General features: G+C 33.2%; 1 protein-coding gene across 5 annotated transcripts; it reads left to right on the top strand.

Moving 5' to 3' along the window:
• Window positions 1–1,730: 1,730 nt before the first annotated feature.
• On the top strand, window positions 1,731–20,107 carry LOC127718493 (uncharacterized). 5 transcript variants are annotated; one of them, XM_052224541.1, is made up of 10 exons: window positions 1,731–1,838; window positions 6,843–6,947; window positions 11,277–11,450; window positions 12,296–12,415; window positions 12,554–12,778; window positions 13,979–14,171; window positions 14,738–14,961; window positions 16,187–16,243; window positions 18,754–18,845; window positions 20,023–20,107. In XM_052224541.1, the coding sequence occupies exons 1-10, from the start codon at window positions 1,736–1,738 to the stop codon at window positions 20,047–20,049; spliced, it is 1,320 nt and encodes a 439-aa protein (XP_052080501.1). In that variant the 5' UTR covers window positions 1,731–1,735; the 3' UTR covers window positions 20,050–20,107. The 5 variants fall into 5 exon arrangements, with proteins under 5 accessions (XP_052080501.1, XP_052080498.1, XP_052080500.1 ...); XM_052224538.1 differs by having other exon boundaries at window positions 12,488–12,778; XM_052224540.1 differs by having other exon boundaries at window positions 12,296–12,487; window positions 12,620–12,778.
• The last annotated feature ends 1,045 nt before the right edge of the window (window positions 20,108–21,152 follow it).

The following is a 21,152-nucleotide window of genomic DNA, read 5'->3' as shown; positions in this document are numbered from 1 at the left end:
TGTGAATGTGTTATGATATACCGAGCTCCAAAGGAGCCATCATTTGATACGTAATGTGAATGTGACAAAAAATATCCTCAAATCATTTTTTTTTTGCTATACATATGAGTTCGAATTTTTATATTTGTAATATATGATAATCTGTATGGAAGTTCCTTAATTTCTGTATTCTTTAAATATTTTGGGCATTTTTCTTTATCTTTAAAGATAACGCTTATTCTGTAAAATTCCCATAAAATTGATTTTTCCAGAATTATTTTCTCTAATTAGACGATTTCTTTATTCTGTACATCCTTCATTTCTATAATCGGTATTTTATTACCTAATTATTTTATTCATTTACAGTATTTTTCTATTCTTTTGTACCCAATTATTCTCTATTCTTTCATTTTTTTGCTCATATTTCTCTATTCATTATTTTTTTTGGCCATTATTCTCTAGATCTATTCTGTAAAACCATCCATTCATGTGCAAACGTAATGCACTGTATTTATGAATAACCAAAACAATAACAACCGACTCATATGTTTACTATTAATTCTTTGGCGCATATTGACAAAAAAATCTTGAAATTATAAATACACAAAATTAGTTCATTCGACATATTCCCGAACTATTCCATTTTCAAAAACTAAATTATATAGCACACGGTTTTACATTTATCGTAACAGAAAATTTCAAGATGAACATATTTTATTCATTTTGACAATATGTGTGTGTATTTTAAAAAAAATACTTTGCATTTGAAAGTTCGAATCTTTATAATTTAGGTGGTCTCGATTTTTGCACATTTACGTACGGTCTTCTCGATATATTCGCCAAAGTGTCTATATTTAAAAAAAATCGCAATATATCAGTCTACTGTGCTTGTGATTTGTCATCATATTTTCAAATAAATAAAATATGTTGATTATGATACGTTAGGTAGTTTTTCGCACTGCAAGGACATTATGAAAATAAATTAAAACAATCCTATCTAACAGAATATTCCCTTACTTGTTGATAGCTTCGTCGGTAAAAAATAATTTAAATATTAAAGAAAATCTAAAACAAGTACTATCTTTAAAAAAAGATATCTGACGCATTCAGAATTGAGCATAGAGTTTAATCTATTTAATGTGTTTTTCTCATTGTTGAAGGCCGTAAGGTTGCCTATAATTGCTTACATCCATATCATTTGAACATCGGTGGACAGTTGTCTAATTGGCATTCATAGCACATCTTCATTTTTTATAATAAAGAAGGTATTTGCAAATAAAAACCAACCCAAATCTAAGTTTGAGTCAAGCTCTTTTTCAAGCATATATATCTTAAAGATTTTGAAACAAAACGGAAACTATTTTTCGCTTTTACATGTGTTGTATTAAAAAAGTATTGAAACAGCTAGATGTTTTTTTTTATGGGAAAACAGGGATGAGAGATTTTTTTTTAGCAACAATTCATTTTTTTAATTATGTAAAAAAAGTTAACGATCTTAAACTTTATTACACTTCAATTTGAGGTACAAAATAGGATATCATTATTTGGTTATATATACCTTTTCTTCAAAACAAATTTATTGAATATTTAAAACAGAATCATAAGAAAATAAATATCACAATGTTTGAAAATTCATTTAGCCATTGTTATTGAAATCTTTTAATTATTATTTATTATGCCGGCGTACAACCTATTTTAACCTCCTAAACAATTATTCGCGCCAAATCTAAAGTGTAAATTTCGTGCAAAGCATTTGATGGAATACTATATAAGATATAAAAAAAAACGTGGTATTATCTATCATAGACCGTCAAGGATGAAGTTAAGTGTAGCTATACTAGTCTTGTGCTTAGTTGGAGGTAAGGTTTAAATATTTTAATTTATATGTTTTATAAGTAACTTTTTATTTCGTTACTATTTTGTTCAAAATTGTTTGGAATTTTACATGAATCAACGACAAACCCCTGAACTACATGCTCCATTAATCTACTATATCCATTTATTTGAATTCTGATGGGTAGTTATCAAATTAGCAATCATACCACATCTCCTTAAAACGCCGTTATACACTTTTCTAAAGGCTGTCGAAATTTTTTTTTTCTAAATAGGAACTAAAAATGAAATGAAATCGTTATTACATCGTTGGTAAATTACTTATCTTTGTAAAAGAGTCTTGTCTGTTTTTTGTCAATGAAGAGCATTACTACAGTAATGTAATTTCGTTTCTTTTTATGAAAAGGAAAGACGGATTGAAGTAACATCCGATAGTCGGGAGCATGTAATACAGGGGTTTGTCGTTGTTCATATGTCATATTTGTTAGGGAGCTACCATTTGATTTTTATGGGGCTAGGATGAAAAATTTTGTCAAGCATTTTTTTTTAGTTGTAATCTCTGTCCTGCCTTTTTATTTTACTCTATTCGGTCCTGCCTTTTTTTTGTATTAGTTTATCCTGACTTTTTTCCATAAATCGTCATCCTGCCTTTTTTTTTAACTCAAAACTCCTGTCCTGCCTTTTTTTTTCAAAATCAAATGGTAGCTCCCTTAGTTGTAAATTGTTAACCGCACGGTGACATATTATAATTGCTTATATCCATTCATTTGAATTCTGATGGGTAGTTGTCTAATTAGCAATCATACCACATCTCCTTATATCTTTATAGTCCTGCATTTTTTTTTGTCGGTGTTATTTTTATAAGCGCGATGAATTTGTACTAGAACTATCGACAAACGTCTAAGAAAACTCCGCTATACACTTTTCTAAAGGATGTCGAAATTTAAATATCAAGTAATCCAATGTTGCCTTTAGTGCTTTTTATTTGGGCACAAACGCGTTAAATTTAGCACACTATTAGAAATGTGCGCACATCAACATTTTCACAACAGTAGAAACTACAGAAAATTGGATTATTGTAACCTTTTAAAGAACTAAAACCAGAAAGTTAAAAGTAACATCGAGCGTTTAGTACTAATTATTTCTTTTTTTTCAGAATTGAATGTTCATCTTTTTAATCTTCTTGGTGTAAAAGCGTTGACCGAATCACATTTTGCTTTCCGCGCTTCATATTAACAATGTGCACACGATCAACGCTTTCTAAAATTGTCCGTTAATAAATTTTGAAATAATAAAGAAACTAAGGTTTCAACTCCCTCAGGCAAAGTTGACCTTAGATGAATTTGGCTATTTTTTTAGGTATGTTTGTTGTCATATAGCTCCAACTATTGCTGAATGAATTTTATTTCTCATTAACTACAAACTACATAGTTACAGAGAATATATATGTATAAATAATTACATCAAATATTAAAGCACATGTGAACAATACAGACATAAACATTAAATTACAAACTAACCAGGAGGAGTGACCCTCACATTTATAATTCTTATAAATCTACATAGTTTTTCAAGATCAGTATAGTTACTAGAGCTCATTAATTGTTGATATTTATATACATTTGGACAAAAAGTACAATAGTGTGGTAACAACCTCTTTCTTTCTTGAGTTAGAGCATTACATGTCATAACATAATGATATTCATCACCTACTGTTTCGGTCCTTGTATACATTCTCGGCTTTCAAATATTTGGTTCTGGGCGTTCCTGATTAAGGTAAGGGAGCTACATTTTGATTTTTATGGGAGAGCAAGGATGAAAAATTTTGTCCTGCATTTTTTTTTAGTTGTAATCTCTGTCCTGCATTTTTATTTTTCACTCTATTCGGTCCTGCCTTTTTTTATTAGTTTATTCTGACTTTTTTACATAAATTGTCATCCTGCATTTTGTTTGCCAATTTGCTCATCCTGCCTCTTTTTTTTTACTCAAAACTCCTGTCCTGCCTTTTTTCAAATTTCATCCTAGCCATCCCCCCCCCCCCCCCATAAAAATCAAATGGCAGCTCTCTGAGGTAACTCCAGAAAAGAGCTTCGGACGCATGAAATTATTTGACGTGTGTTTTCATTTTTTACAACCCTATAATCCTACAAGATTATAAAAAGTAGAATTCAATTCTTGTAATTAAATTTTTATGCTGCAACCATGAAATTAATGCATGGTTCGTATCTGTAATCATTTGTTTATTTTTTTCAATGCATTATTTAAAGTTCATCATAACCTTTTGCATAATATGGCCGTATTTCCACCACAAATTTTACTCTTTTGAGTACAGACAAACCTGTGCACCTGCAAAATGTTTAAGGCATGGAAGAAAGGAACTAGATAACTAAATTTTAAATACATTTTATGTTTCAGAAAATTATTAACTTTTCTGGATTATGCTATTTATTTTTTTCATTCCTGCAGAAGGTGCCAAAATAAACTAAGTTGGGAAATGTTTGAGAAGCTCCCCTCTTATAATAAATGTTGTGAGTAGTATTGATTTAAATGGAAAATAGATTGACAATAGACATCTGCAAACAATAGGTGATTTAAATTGTTTAACTGAGTGGACCGTATCAAATGAAACTCGCATGTTTGTTTATTTTGGAATCTTCTGCAGACTGGAAAAAAAAATGCACATCAAAATCCAAAATTATTTTTCTGAAACAGACTACATATAACTTTTATATATCTAGATCCTGCCATGCCTTAACTTTCCTAGATGCATCAATTTGTCTGTACTCGTAGTAGATTTTGTGGTGAAAACACGGCCATATTTTTCAACTCCTTCTGGTGAACCTTAAACATTGTCACGGATGGCACTTGCAATGATATATGTTTGTAGTGTTGTATTTTATACAGAAATAAAATATGATAGTAATTCAATCTTAAACAAACTCAGACGCAGTAACTGCGCTACAGGAGCATCAATTACATAGTACATACACCTTATCGCTATTTAGTCCAATCCGGAAAAAAACAGTCATTTAGACAACTTCCTGTTTGGGTCAACAGGCCTTGAACAGGTAAACAACAAAGGTCACCAGTAACGAGCTGAGGGAGGGGAAAATTTAGAAAGCGATCAAAACGAAACTTTGATAGATTATGATCCACTTTTTCGAAACTCAAATTATAGTAAAAAAATATTTTGTTTGAAGTATTTACGATATGTTAAACAGATCTCATTAAAAAGTATCGTGCATGGTGCATTGTTTAAACAGGGCCCCAGATAGCTTCAACTGGATGAAAAAGTTGTGTAATTTTAGAACTTATCCGGAATGGAATAAATAGCGATTAGGTGTATTATAATTACAGATGACAGAATGAGTAGAAATTATCTTATATATTGAACTATAAGATTTCAAATTATTAGAACATATATTATAGACAAAGTAACTATGAATAATTGTATTACTGTATATATATATATATATATTATAACACATATTTCAAAGGTAATACACAAGTTCATGCTTCAACTATTTATGTTTTGAGTGTACTCGATTCAGTTTGTGTACGTCACGTCACCACCACGTGTAAAGTGTGTAGAGGGCCTTGCGATTGTAAGCCAATCAAAATTGCGGATTCTTAAGGAAACCTACATGTAATGTAATTATTTCTAAACATTGTTGCCACGTGGTTATCAAGAACATATGCAGTATAAGGCACCGACCATGTGTTTTATTATTTTTTATAAATGAATTTCATTCTTATTGTGTAGGGAACATTTGATTATTGTGTGGGGAACAATTTCAGAAAACAAATGCATGAAATAGTGTTTCCTTTTAAAGAGTGGGGAAATATTAAGAACATTGAGTTTAAAAAACGCATCTTTTATTTAAAAGTGGTTTTTTTTATTAAGATTGAATAAAATTGTTTCTTCAGAGGAGACCCCTACACCTATTGACGCCCCACAAATAATGTACGGTGTATGTCTAAATGTTGCGATTAATTAGTAGATCTAAGTACATACAACCCCTTGATTGTCATCTGCCAATAGAATTATACCATCGTTATGAAACCTCCACATGTATGAGTGTGTGGATGGGGGTTTACAGAATAGGGAATAATGGGCAAAAAATATAAATAGAGAAAAATGGCCTAAAAAATTAATGAATACACAAATGAAGGACCCCTCCCCCACCCCATCCAGACCCTCGTGTAGGTTAACCGGTTATAAGAAAAATGGAAGTTTGATAACTTTTTCCCTAAACTATACTCTAGGAAAAGAAACGCAATTTGTTTACAAATATATATAAACATTATTTGGATTATTTCGTTAACTATTTTGTCGCTAAATGAATGCCGAACTAATGCTTCATTCAAGTCGCAGTTGCAACACGATATGCATGAGGGTCTGAATGGGGGTTCTTCATTTCTGTATTCTTAAATTTTTAAGGCCATTTTTCTAGCTCTCTTTTTATACTTTTTATCCATTATTCTCTATAGTTTAGAACCTCATTATTCTTTATTCTTTATTTATGTTGTCCATTTTTCACTTCTGTATATTTTTTGCCCATTATTATCTCACCATGCATGTGTTTTCAGGAATTGAAGTGTCTGGCGAAAATCCTGGACCAAGTGGACCAATACCTGGACCAATGCCTGGCCTAATACCTGGACCAATGCCTGGCCCAATATCTGGACCAATGCCTGGCCCAATATCTGGACCAATATCTGGACCAATATCTGGACCAATATCTGGCCCAATACCTGGACAAATATCTGGATCAACACCTGGCCCAATACCTGGACCAAAACCTGGACCAAGTGGACCGTTAATTGGAGATTCTTGGAGATTCTTCCGAGCGGAGAGGTATCGGGGGAAGTTCCAGCTGGACCGAGCGGCGAGGCATCGGGGGAAGTTACAGCTGGACCGAGTGGTGAGGCATCGGGGGAAGTGACGCCTGAACCGACTGGAGCGCCATCCATTCCTGCTCGAAGAATTTACAAAAATGGCAAAACCAGTGGATCCGTATCTGACGAAGCTTCATCTGGACAGAATTCTGAGGAATCTGAAGATTCGTGCGTCGACCCTGCGTTTTATACACTACTAGGATTCTTTAGAGGATTTCCCAAAACGGATAGCAAAGGTAAGTTTTTTTTAAAAGGTCAAAGCAAGTGCGTAGTTTTTTCAAGAAATAAGTAGGTAAGTATAATTGTGTTCTAATTGTTTTTCTTTGGGCCTAATAACTGTTTAGATCTTAGTTTGTCCATATTTTCAAATCTAAGTAGCATAATTTGAAACCCTTTTTAAATTTATAATGCATGTTCTTATTTTTTTTACTCTACATAATACGTTATATATGTTAATAACGGACATGATCACATTTTTATCTTTTAGTCATCCTGACGTGTTGATTTGCGGCTTAAACTCTCGAGAACTAATGGAGCTATCCTTTGGCTCTTTCTCCTCGTATAGGGGTAAATTCAGTAAAAAAATATCCCGTTGACTTCAATGCAAACCTAATATAACCCCATCTTATGCAACTTTAAAAACATAGGGCATGCGGCATTTCCGGGCCATTCACATTGCCTTGTTAACAAAAGCTGAAGTAAAAAAATGAGTACATTTAACATTAATTTTATTGTTTTAACCGTAGTTTTGATATTTATTAAAATTATCTACCAATCAGTAAAGGACAGGACTTCAGTGTTCTACAGAAATTGGCGGTCCTTAATGATGTATATTTATTTAATGAATTTACCCCTAAAGTTCTTAATCACGTTTTTATATTTATTCTTAATCTCTTTTTTATATATTATTAAATAATCATGTATGCTAGATTGCATGTGGTGTTTCTGTGGATATTGTGTGAAGTTTGTGATTTGTATTGATTTATATTTTCTAAATTGACCCTTTAATTATGAATGAAAATTTTGATTTTGTTTTGATTTATACTTCTTGCTAAACTAAAAAAAAATCACCATGTTTCTTTTATTTCTAGTGCTATATTAAAATAATTTCTGGTTTATGTATCTTTTATTCAACTTGGATGTTTGCCTCTTCTGAGAATAAGCCTCCTGCAAGTAGGAGCACTTTCCATATGGAGTATAATAAGACTATTTTCATATTACCGACTTTTGACTCCGGATTATATAATTTGTCGACTGGTTACCTTGGACATCATGGTACCAAGTCGGGTAAGAGCAAGCTAAAGAAGTAAAACCAAGCTTTCAATCGGTACAATTTCGGGGGAAAATTACCTGGTTAATATTTTTTTTTTCACTACAAAATCGTCGGAAAACAGAACTTTCCCCTCAAATTACACCGATTATGTTTGATTTTACTTATTTTGGTTGCTCTTACCTGACCGAGTACCATGATGTCCAAGGTAACCAGTCGACAAATTATATAATCCGGAGTCAAAAGTCGGTAATATGAAAATAGTCTAGTAATTTAGTTCAATTTTGCTCTTGGTATAGACGCAGAACCTTTTTGCGCTGATGCGGCGTCAATATCGATCAATCTTCACATACATTAATGAACAAGATTTTATCTCAAGTCAATTTCCCCTATCAAAACAAAAATGAAATGAAAATGTTTTTCAATTATCCAAACCGAAGTAATGGTGCGAACGGGAAGTATTGGGACTATTTAATCAATTCAATTGAATGTTTTTATCAATCTGTTCTGTTCTGTACAGGTATTTTTTTCCGTTATATATCGGAGCACTCCCACTTGGGATATAGGTTTAACACTTAGGGAGCTACCATTTGATTTTTTTTTTCTAGGATGAAAAATTTTGTCCTGCATTTTTTTTTTTATTTGTAATCTGTGTCCTGCTATTGTATTTTTCACTCTATTCGGTCCTTTCTTTTTTTTTTTTTTAGTTTATCCTGAATTTTTTTTACATAAATTGTCATCCTGAATTTTTTTTACCCAAAACTCCTGTCCTGCCTATTTTTTTCAAATTTCATCCTATCCCCCCCCCCCCCCCCCCCCTAAAAATCAAATGGTAGCTCCCTTAACAAATATTTACAACGATATTTAGTGTGAAAATGTGCTCAAATTTAATAGTTAACTGAATTTTAAAACTAATATTTATAGTTTTGTGCTATTTACATTTATAGTTCTACCTAAATCGATACAATTGAATGCATCACTACAAACCAAATCTACTTTTCATATAAATGTACTATTCATTAAGTAAGAAATTGAAATTATAGATCTCGGTTACCTTGTAATTGTAAGAATTTCAAGATTACATCTGGGCAATAAGTCCACATATTCCAAATTTCTCTGCAATATAAGTGAATATTGTAAAATAATGGTCATTGACAATCATACCATTATTTATATTTTGACATTCGTTTTATCACATTCCTTAAAAAATACACCTTACCGCTATGTATGCTAATCCGGATAAGTTCTAAAATTACACAACTTTTTCAAACCAGTTGAAGCTATCGGGGGCCATGTTCAAACAATATATTGTGCATAAAACTATTCATAGAGGCATGTTTAAACCATCGTAAACACATCAAACAGAGCATTTTAATGGCTTTTATTTGTCTTTTAAAAATTGCTTCATAAACTTATAAAAATTTTAAAATGTTCACTTTCGAAACCTTTTTCCTCCCTTAGCTCATTATCGATGACCTTTGTTTTTGCCATATTTGACCCAAACAAGAAGTTGTCTAAATGACTGGGTTTTTTTTCCGGAATGAACTAAATAGCGATAAGGTGTATTAATTCTTGTAGATAGGTTATTTTTTTTCCGCCTTGAAATATTGATGGTCAATGCGAAAGGAATTTCCTAATCCGATATGACTTCGCATTTCGGTAAAAAACATAACAGTACTAACCGTGACCAAGAACTTAGATGAGCGAGAAAAAAATGCGAAGTCTTTAAAGTGGTACCTAACACCTCGACTAAAATTAGTTGGGCTCGTTTAATTTTTATAAAATTGACAAAATATTCACTTTGACCCTTTAACAAAAATATGAAAATTTAAAAAAAAACTTGAACGATACACTTTATCGGAAAATTTTCATTGGATATATAGTAGTTTGACAAACACTAATTTTGATCATTGAGAAGCTCAATATTTCCTTGACAATAGAACGTGATTAAAACGTTCAGCTGATTTTTACAGAGTTGCCTCCCTGTGGTGTTATGTTATGTACCACCTTAAGAACGTAAAAAGCGAAGTCATGTGATCTAGGACTGTATCTGTTTCGTACCCATTTGTTTCGTACTTCGTGATTGTAAACGAAAAGGTATAGACGGTATAAGGGAGATACCATTTGATTTTTATGGGGGGGGGGGGGGGGGGCTAGGATGAAAAATTTTGTCCTGCCTATTTATTTTCCCCTCTATTCGGTCCTGCCTTTTTATTTTTCACTCTATTCGGTCCTGCCTTTTTTTTTTTAGTTTATCCTGACTTTTTTTTTACATAAATTGCCATCCTGCCTTTTATTTTTGCAAATAATCTCATCCTGCCTTTTTTTTACTCAAAAATCCTGTCCTGCCTATTTTTTTCAAATTTCATCCTAGCCCCCCCCCCCCCCCCCCCCCCCATAAAAATCAAATGGTAGCTCCCTAAGTTGTAATGAACTGATAGCTATTAAAATTGTTCCTATAATTTCAATAGCTAAAAGAAATTCTAGCCTTTCAACTAACGATTTTTATGCCCCACCTACGATAGTAGAGGGGCATTAAGTTTTTCGGTCCGTCCGTTCGTCTGTCCCGCTTCAGGTTAAAGTTTTTGGTCAAGGTAGTTTTTGATGAAGTTGAAGTCCAATTAACTTGAAACTTAGTACACATGTTTCCTATGATATGATCTCTCTAATTTTAATGCCAAATTAGAGTTTTGATCCCAATTTCACGGTCCACTGAACATAGAAAATGATAGTGCGAGTGGGGCATCCGTGAACTATGGACACATTCTCAGTTTTTAAATGTTTGGCTAAAACATTACTAGAAGTTTGATGTCATTTTAGCAATTACATGTACGTTAATTATCATTTATTTAAGTTTACATTTAAACCATTGTTTATGCTTATTTTTTTCTTTTATATTTCATTTAACACGGCGAGTTTTATACTCATTTTCTTGATGGAGACACGTTAAAAAAATTTCAGTTTTTACAATTCTATAATTTTCCTAAACGATTTTCAGTTATTGAAATGATAAAATCTTTAATTCATTATTAGAAAAAACCAAGTGAACTAAATAAATTAAATACTAGTAGTTGGTATGACAAAGGATGGTCCGGACATTTAACCGAGAAAAGAAAATAATGAACCAATACTATAGAAAATGGACGAAAAAACAATAGAGATTGGGTGCTAAAATATAGAACAATGGCCACAATATGTAAAGAGAAAAAAATGGCTTAAAACATCATAATTGAAGGGACCCCCATCCAGACCCCTCATAAAGATTACATTTTAAAACCAGTCATTTATTTTTCAGAAATAAATGGTTATGAAGCTGCATTATATGACCCTCTGTTGGATGCATTCTGGGCCAAGAAAGACGATATAGGTCTAGAGACGGCCTTGAATGGTTTTATGATGGAATTTTCCAAAGCTGTTATGGCAGAGCATTATCAGTGCAAAGGGACACAATTAAATCAAATCTTGATTGGTAAGTAACTTGCCTTACCTTACCACTGAATCTGTTTCCGTCCTTCAGGACAACCTCTAATAGAATGTATACAAGATTGTAATCAATATTAAAACCCTCCACCATCCTGAATATCATACAAGTATATAATTTATTTACAAGTCTGTATATGGTAACTTAATCTTTAGTTCTGAAGTAATTGGTTTAATTATTCTATATTCATGGTAAAATATAACAATCTGCAGTCCTTAGATAACAATCTGCAGTCCTTAGATAACAATCTGCAGTCCTTAGATAACAATCTGCAGTCCTTAGATGGAGGAACAGAATCTACCGAGTTTAGACGAGTGCGGTAAGTAACTTGTTCAGTAAATATTCTTTATACTGTCCTGCACCTTCTTCATTTATGTTCTGACTGTTGTCGGGGTCCATAAACTTAGTATAGATGTCGGGCTAAAAATTTTACGCCAGACCCACGTTTAGTCTATACAAAGGGCTCGTAAGTGACGCTCGAATAAAAAGTTGAAAAGGCCAAATAAAGTTCGAAATTGAAGAGAATTGAAGACCCAAAATTCCGAAAGATTTTGCCTAATTCCATGTTCTAGTATTATATTTGCTAATTACCGATTTTTACAGTTATTTCCCTTTGCCACTTGTAGATTGGTTCTACACTGAAAAAATGGGCTCCTACCCATGCTACGTATCGTGATAAAAATACCTTTTTTTGACGATCAATGCTTTGAATGGGGACATATGGTTGGAACCCTCTTTATCCTGGTTTGAACCCCCCTTTAAAAATGGCTGGATTCGCCCCTCCTAACCCGTATTTATTTCCAATCAAAGTAAACAAGATTATTAAATTTCAGATGTCTTAAAAAAAACCACAACAACATTCATGTCTAAAGCAGAGACTTACATCATATCTACACTTGAGAAGATAAAAAAACCTGGACCGACTGCAGCATCTGCTTTAAGTAGGAGAGGTCGTCATCGTTATCATCTTGGGAGGAGAGGCACTGTAGATGAGATCAATGCAGCATCTGCTGTAAGTAGGAGAGGTCGTCATTATGGGAGGAGAAACACTGTAGATGAGATCAATGCAGCATCTGCTGTAAGTAGGAGAGGTCGTCATCATAGGAGGAGAAACACTGTAGATGAGATCAATGCAGCATCTGCTGTAAGTAGGAGAGGTCGTCATCATCGTCATGAGAGGAGAGACATTAAGCGTGGAAAAAATATGAAGAACTTCAAATCAAAGGTTGAACAAATTGTTGCAAAAACTTCGGAGCTGCTCAAGAAAGTTCTAAGTGAAGATGTAGCCAGTCATATGGAGACGGAACAGTTTGAAGGTATGTATAATCACGTGGTCTAGTCGCGTGTGTAGGACTAATGCGTATAGTACACATTCTGTCTGTATAATCTTTTTGGGTGTTACATGTCTTGCATACAGATTTATGGTTCTGCACTATAGATCTCCAACATACTGTAAACCAAGTTATTTTCGCGAATACTTTTTTTTCGCGTTTAGCTCTTTCTAGCACACTTCGCGGCGATTTAATTTCGCGATATTCAAATTTACTTGATGCAGTTAAAATAAGGAGAGATCCAAGTTTAACTTATTTGCGACGATTTATATTCGTGTTATTTTTCTACTCGCGAAATTCGCAAAAAATAAATCGCTCGCGAAAATTAGTTGGTTTACAGTAATAGGTATGCGTTACATCCATACCAAAATACTTAGCGCATTCAACATTACCAAAATTCCATAGGGAGTTTACTCAACATTACCTTCCCCACTAAAAATATATACTAGTAATTGATCCAATATTTTGCCTCTCCAGAATAAATGAGTTTGCTTGTTAACGAGACTGTAACATTTAGTCTATTTCAATTAATACCCGTTACCTAAGATTTGAAATGTGTATCATAACTCTCAGAAATCACATGCTACCTAAGATTTGAAATGTGTATCATAACTCTTTTTTAGAAATCGCTTGCTACCTAAGATTTGAAATGTGTATCATAACTCTTTTTTAGAAATCGCTTGCTACCTAAGATTTGAAATGTGTATCATAACTCTCAGAAATCACATGCTACCTAAGATTTGAAATGTGTATCATAACTCTTTTTTAGAAATCGCTTGCTACCTAAGATTTGAAATGTGTATCATAACTCTCAGAAATCACATGCTACCTAAGATTTAAAATGTGTATCATAACTCTCAGAAATCACATGCTACCTAAGATTTGAAATGTGTATCATAACTCTCAGATCACATGCTACCTAAGATTTGAAATGTGTATCATAACTCTCAGAAATCACATGCTACCTAAGATTTGAAATGTGTATCATAACTCTCAGAAATCACATGCTACCTAAGATTTGAAATGTGTATCATAACTCTCAGAAATCACATGCTACCTAAGATTTGAAATGTGTATCATAACTCTCAGAAATCACATGCTACCTAAGATTTGAAATGTGTATCATAACTCTCAGAAATCACATGCTACCTAAGATTTGAAATGTGTATCATAACTCTTTTTTAGAAATCGCTTGCTACCTAAGATTTGTAAGGGAACATCTGAGGAGTGCGGTGGAAGCTAAAGTAACACTGGTAAAGATTAAACAGGAATTAAAGGAATCGTCGGTCGAAGATTTTTCGGATGTGTTCCAATGTACCGACCCTATGCTCATCGTACAGATCTATGAGGAGAACTGGCAAAGTGCTAATCTTCCAGAGTAAGCATATTTAAGGAAATGCATCCTGGGGAATTTTGTATGGCGATCTCTATATATCGATTGATTATTCAAATAGATATAAGATGTGGTATGAGTGCCAATGAGACAACTCTCAAGAGTCACAATTTGTAAAGTAAACCATTATAGGTCAAAGTACGGTCTTCAACACGGGGCGTCACATCGAACAGCAAGCTATAAAGGGCCCCAAAAATTACTAGTTTAAAACCATTCAAACGGGAAAACCAACGGTCTAATCTATATAAAAAACGAGAAACGAGAAACACTTATGAACCCCATCAACAAACGACAACTACTGAACATCAGATTCCTGACTTGGGACAGGTGCAAACAATTGCAGCTGGTTTAAAGTTCTTTTTTTTAAACATAAGAAATATTAAGGTAAATTAGTTTGTTTTTTTTATCAAATTTGTGTTTTGTTTTTTTTTGGGGGGGGTGTTATTATTTTTTTGGGGGGAGAGGGGAATCTTGTTGTACTCTACGGAAACTATTGCGGGCCAAGTTTTTTTCATAAACATTATTGATTACTATTTCAATTGTAATTCCAGGGAAGAGAACATTTTATTTCAACACATTGGTGAAGCTTTGATGAGAGTTTTAGCAAAATCAAGCGAAGACCGCCAGTGGATGAAGAAAGTACTCGATAACGATAACACAATTCAATTAAACAAGATAATTCACATGTTGGCAATGAAAGTCTTAACAAACCTACAGCCTTTCCTAGATGCTAAATCAACTGATGAAATGATTGAATTCTTTAAGAAATTTTTAAGTAAGTATGTAATGAGGTTCTAGCTTGGTTGGGTTTACAGATCAGAACAAAAGTGCAAAATAAAGGGCAAATAAAATAAAGAATGGAGAATAATGGTGCTTAAATAGAGCAAATAAAACAAAAATGATAAAAAAATTATAAAGAATAAAGAAATGAAGGAAACCCCTCCAGACCCTCATCAGTTCTTAACGGGGGAATTTTTAATCTGTCTGTGACTTTGTAAATCAGTCCCTTGAATTGCGAAAATTAGTTCCACTTCAGCCAAAAGTTCCATCATTTGCTAATGCAATTATTAATTGTTAAACATTTATGTGTGTGTATTGCACTTGTCTGTATAGACCTAATTAGCAAATAAGTTATAATTATATATTTTTTTAACATGAACACTGAAATATACTTGTTTTGGGTCATGATGGAAAACAATTCTACATCTCTACTTTCTTTTAATAGGTGAATTGTGTTTTTTTTCTGTGTAAACGTCTTGCGAAATGAAGGACCTGAAATAAAATGTGTATTTGCACAGATACAAATTTAAACCATTGCCGTGAAGTCAGCCTATTCATTTACCGGGCTCATGGTTTCTTTTTCAAGAACAAACGCTTATTCATTGTATCTATAATACGGTATAGGTGGGTAAGGGGTTTGGATTGTTAAAAATACTTTTTTCACGTTGATTAAAATAACATGATTGAAGGTGTTGAATTGCGGAAATTGTAGCAAGGTTAAATTTTTGCCAGATAGGATCACACTTTTTTAATAAGACAGGGTCTGGATTGGGGGTCCTTCATTTCTGTACTCTCAAATTTTTTAGGCCATTTTTCTCTTCATACTTTTTGCCCATTATTCTCTCTTCTTTATATTTTAGCACCTCGTTATTCTCTATTCTTTTTTCTTTTGGCCCATTTTATGGCATTATTCTCTAATTCTGTAAACCCCCATCCACACCTTTTTAATGATTTGTGTAATATGCTCTTTGTTGGCCCATTTAATGGAAAATAAAACATCTTATTGTATAGGAGTGTATAACAATCGACGTTTTCTTTCGAGACGCAGTTATCTCTTTTAAGAAGAGACGATACTCTTGATTTCTCAAATTTTAAGCATGATCCTCAATACAATTCCGAAATATCCAAAGTTACGAATCTCATTTCTCTATTCGATTAGTCGTTTATATACATTCGTCTTAATAAAGGCTGCTTACGCAAGTTCTTGTATTTTATTTCAGCCTCTAAGAAAATGGAATATGCTGAAAAATTGATTCGAAGTTTGGACATCTTCGACGGTAAGTACCATTTGATGTACGCTTTTGAAAATATTACCCAGAATGCAGTAGATTTTGAAACGTCGAATTGCTTGTAGGTAACGTATCTAACATGGCAAACTTCCAACCAAGTCTTCATCTGACCAGTGTTCGTTCATTTTTAATTGACCGTTATTCGACTAGAACTGTTTTTTCCTAAGTAAATCAACTTTTGAAATAATTTTCGATGCTGAACTGGACCCCTCAAAAATTTCTATGCTTATTTGTTTTCTTTTGGTAGTTGGAACAGACTACTATGACACTTGTGCATGTAGTAGTCTCAGGTTTTATACTGCACTCGTTCTATTTGAGCAGTCAAAATGCGTTGACCGTATATTTCTATGTCATATACAGTCACTGACCTGATATCACTTTTCCTCATGAATATTTAAATAGAAATTGCCGAAATTATAATTAATTATTCATACGACCTATTCAACCTGTTCTTGTTTCCAATGTATACAACGACTCAAACTTATTTCTTTTGTAATTTTTAGAAAAAAAACATTTCACTTGTTAATTTTTTTGGTTTGCAAACTATAAATCATTGTTTTATGCTTATTGTTGATATTTTAGTTCATTCTCAAACAAATTCGTTCACCGTCGATTGCGGGTTTCAACAGGTAATGTACATTTCATTGTGTTGTATATTTCTCCGACTGCATGATATGAGGCCTTTTTATAAAAGGGGAAGTTTCCAAATATTCAAATCAAATAATAACATTAACACATTAAACAACAATTGAAAATGTTTTTTTTTAGATTGCAGTATAAAGACAATAATAGTGCATTGACTTGACATATCAACGATATAAGGATTCGGCCCGAAACGGGGAAAAAGCTCGGCAGAGCCTCGCATTTCCCCGTTTCTAAGCCTCATCCTTATATCGTTAATATGTCAAGTCAATGCACTATTATTGTCTATGTATGCAACGCCTATATCGGAAGTGTTTATTAAAAGAAAAGGTCCTATAGTGTGTAACATTTTGTGAGGGAATTCGATGTTTGCTATACCACGGTTCATTTAAACGAACTTTATGAAAATACCACTATACCAATCGGAATGAATTTTTTTGCAGTGTTTGAAGAATTATTTTACTTTGTATTTATGTATTTTGTGAAACATTAAATGTTTTGAAAGGGTGAATTTTCTGTATAAAGTCAATAATTATGTAGACTTTTGAAGCCCAAACTTTCTATTGCCTAAATTTGCAAATAATATCCGAAAACTATACCAATGCAGAACGACATGTTTTTTGAAATTATAGCAAAACTTTTGGTTGACAAATTTTTATTCGTTATTGCGAAAAAAGAACTTAAAATATGTAATTTTCTCCCTACCCAGTTTACTCCTATTACTTATTATGATGCGGACCGGTCATTGTTATTGAATCTTACGCAATTTGATTGGCTTAAGTTATTATTAGTTTACCTTCAAACTGTTTAATTTTTTTCATACATGTATATTGATTAAATCAGAACATGCATGAATGTGTACAGTAACTTAAATTACCTTCAAACTGGACACTGGACGAACCCATATTTTTTATCAATGACACTTAAGGTATGTAAGGTAAGAATTGCCACATATTTTCACAAAATTTTCCTCAGAGTAGATAAAAATTTTTTTATTGCCTATTATGGAGTAAAAAGACAAGTTTACAAATCGGACGTTTTATTCCATTAAACAAGTAATTTTTAGAGAAATGCTGAAATGCATTTTACGCACGGCTACGCCAGGTAGAATTATTGTTTATCTTAACAAAAAGAAACATTTTTCAGTCTCATTATAATGTTGTAATTACAATTAATCCCAAACATAAGTAGTCGGTCAGCAAAGTCGAAATGTGTCCGAAATGCCTATTTTTGTTCATCAAAATTCAATACGATCGTTTAAATGTCTATTTCGTTTACCTCACAAAATCTTGTTAGGCACTATACATGTATAGATGTATTCTACAATTCGACAAATTTTGTTTTAAACTATGGTACCTCCTAACCTACCCATCCCTGTAACAATGGCCTGTGTCTAGTTTGTACTGAAGTTGTTTTTAGCCCATTTTGTTAACTATAAAATTCTGTATTTCACTTTACTTTGTTAGCGACACACCTCATTAATCCGGATAGGGATTGTTTACGGACATACATACTGAGCAACTGGCCTACCTTATTAATGCCCCTACATATAATACCCCTGTATTTAGGAAGGTCATACGCTTCCGGGATATGGGGTATAGGGGTATGAAAGGTGGCATCTGGGGGAAAATGTAAACCGTGGGATGTAATTACGGTACAAAAAAATAGGGATTTGGGAAGTGAGCACCACCGTGTCAGCGCCCTCTTTTAGGTTTATCCCTATGTTTTAGTCGTCAAATGAACCAGGAGTTTTATTTGACAAAGAATGTGTTAGTTGTGAGCTATGTATTGTGTAATTACATTTACTATGACTTTGCGGACATCCCTTTACACTTTGTTATTGTTTCATTTTGCAGTAGCAGATCCAATGAGTAGTCCAGAATCCATGAAGTCTCCAGCACCAGTTAGAAGAAATAACTTAATGGAATCAGAACTTGATAATATCATGGTAAGTCGATATATTTAAAAAGCATTTTATGCCCCCGCCGTAGCGGAGGGGACATTAAGTGTTGCCCTTGTCCGTCCGTCCGTCCGGTCTGTCCATCCGAAAATTGGTTTCCGTACTCTAACTTTAGGTTGCCTCAACCAAATGTTATAAAACTTGTACACAATACTTGTTACTACAAAACACGGATCAAGTTCGAAATTGGGTGGCGTCACTTTTACCATTCTTGAGTCATGCCCCTTTATAAATGGAAAAATTGCTAAATATGTTTCCGTTCTCTAACTTTAGTTTGCTTCAACCAAATATTATGAAACTTGTGCATATAATTACAAAACTACGTGAATCTTGCATCTGTAAAAAGTCCATAATATTTCCACCAATTGTTTCAATTGTAAGAATGGTTTGAGAATATTTAATTGACAGTTTCAGAATCGAAAGGACTATGGGTAAATTCATTGTTCGTATCCTAAAATGAAAATAACGTCACGTGATTGGTTGAATTTCAGTTGTTTATGACGTTTTTAACCAATCACGACGCTTTGGTGTACACTTTTGAATATATTTCCCAGAATGCATTAGATTCTGAAACGGCGAAATTATCTACACGAGTGGTTGTTCAATGCAAAAAGAAATCCAAACGATAATTAGTTAGTCGATTAGTTTGGATTAATTCTATCGATTATTTGATAGGCTGTATTTAAAGATGGTCTGGATGGATTTACACTGGAGAATAATGGGCAAAATGTTCAGAATAAATGACAAAAAGAATAGGGTAAACAAAATGAATACAGAATAATGAGAGTGCTTAAATATAAAGAAATGACCTAGAAAATTGAATACAGAAATGAAGGACCCCCACCCAGAAACCCTCTTGAGTCGACAGAAGCATGAATGACATTTACGATATGCTGAAACATTTAAATTGCACTTGTGCAACAAAACATCATGTGTAACAAAACATCTTGTGCAACGAAACATCTTGTGCAACGAAACATCTACCTTGTGCAACAAAACATCTTGTGCAACAAAACATCATGTGCAAACATGAGACATCACTAAGTGATTGTACTCTTTACCAAGGTAACACAAAACAGTCTCTCCCGAATTTGGTTTTCTATTGATATATGTATATAGAATAGCTAGGCTCATGCATTCTAATTTTATATTTTTTATTTTGTAGAACAAACTTATAGAGAGATACGTGTAATACCAGAGCCAACAGACTATTCTGGAAATGTTTTGAATAAAACTTTTAAAAAAACTTATATTTGTTGTTAACAACCAGTTATAAAAGAACTGTTAAAATATTCTTTATTCCACTTCACAATAGAATCTTGAAATCCAGCAAATGTTTCGACTGAAGTTCAAGCCGATGAAAAAAATGTTAGTCCATATTGAGAATCTGCATGGTTGAACTGCTCTATTTGGTATCGCTACATGTCCGTAACGGTCAATATATACGATGTGGTTAAATTGCCAATGAGACAACTATGTCGTAGATGTCAGCAATTGTAGGTCATCGTACGGTCGTACACAATGATCAAAAACCATAATCTACAGTACTCTACCCGAAGGCCTCGCAATGCATGTTCAATAAGTCGTGTCACTTTATTAGTATTCTTTAATATCGCTACATGTCTCTAACTGTTCAGCCTTGTCTCTTTAATGGTGGTTTTCTTTATATGGATGTGTAGTCTCCATCTTAAAAAGTTTGTTTAAATCTATCGTAGCATTTCTGGACCAGGGAGCACGGTGCAACTTGAATGATCGATTTCTTTATTGGTCAGTGTCTTCACGAGTGAATGAACCGATAGTGAGCGAAATATAAAGTTTGGATTTTTCAGGTTACAGGAAGTGGTGTTCGTAATTTCTACTTTGCATAGATTTAGTTTTCAGAATGTTCTAAAATAATATCTAGGGATATTATACCCCACAATGTTGCATTAACCTTGTCCTTTTGTCGGAACAAACATTAGGCTTCAGTAATTGTGTTTGAACGTGAGAATTTTTCGGATCTGTGGAACAACGCTTTGGTTTTACTTTACACTTAAATAAATCAAAGGTGCGTTTGACAAATCAAAGGTGTGTTTGACTCATTCTGAACAGAATGACATCATATGAGCTGCGATTGATAGAAATCGACCTTATGCAAGTGTACATGTGTACGTAAATATGTTCATGTATAAGACTCTGGTTGATTTTGTAACATTCATATACGAAATAAAATGAAATAAAACATAAGTTTGGTCCTTTTTGTAGCATTCGATTAAAAATTCAACTTGTAAACAGTCCCAGACTTTCCGTTCATTT

Source organism: Mytilus californianus, unplaced genomic scaffold (assembly GCF_021869535.1).
Source record: "Mytilus californianus isolate M0D057914Y unplaced genomic scaffold, xbMytCali1.0.p SCAF_10, whole genome shotgun sequence".
Classification (NCBI taxonomy): Eukaryota; Metazoa; Mollusca; class Bivalvia; order Mytilida; family Mytilidae; genus Mytilus; species Mytilus californianus.
The sequence above is the reverse complement of the archived record's forward strand: the minus strand, read 5'-3'. Positions and strand labels throughout refer to the sequence as shown.

Coding starts and splice junctions, on each gene's coding strand:
- LOC127718493 (XM_052224536.1), top strand. CDS start 1,736: ATGGAATACTATATAAGATATAAAAAAAAACGTGGTATTATCTATCAT. Junction 6,948..11,276: donor TCCCAAAACGGATAGCAAAG/GTAAGTTTTTTT, acceptor TTTATTTTTCAG/AAATAAATGGTTATGAAGCT. Junction 12,779..13,978: donor GGAGACGGAACAGTTTGAAG/GTATGTATAATC, acceptor ACTCTTTTTTAG/AAATCGCTTGCTACCTAAGA.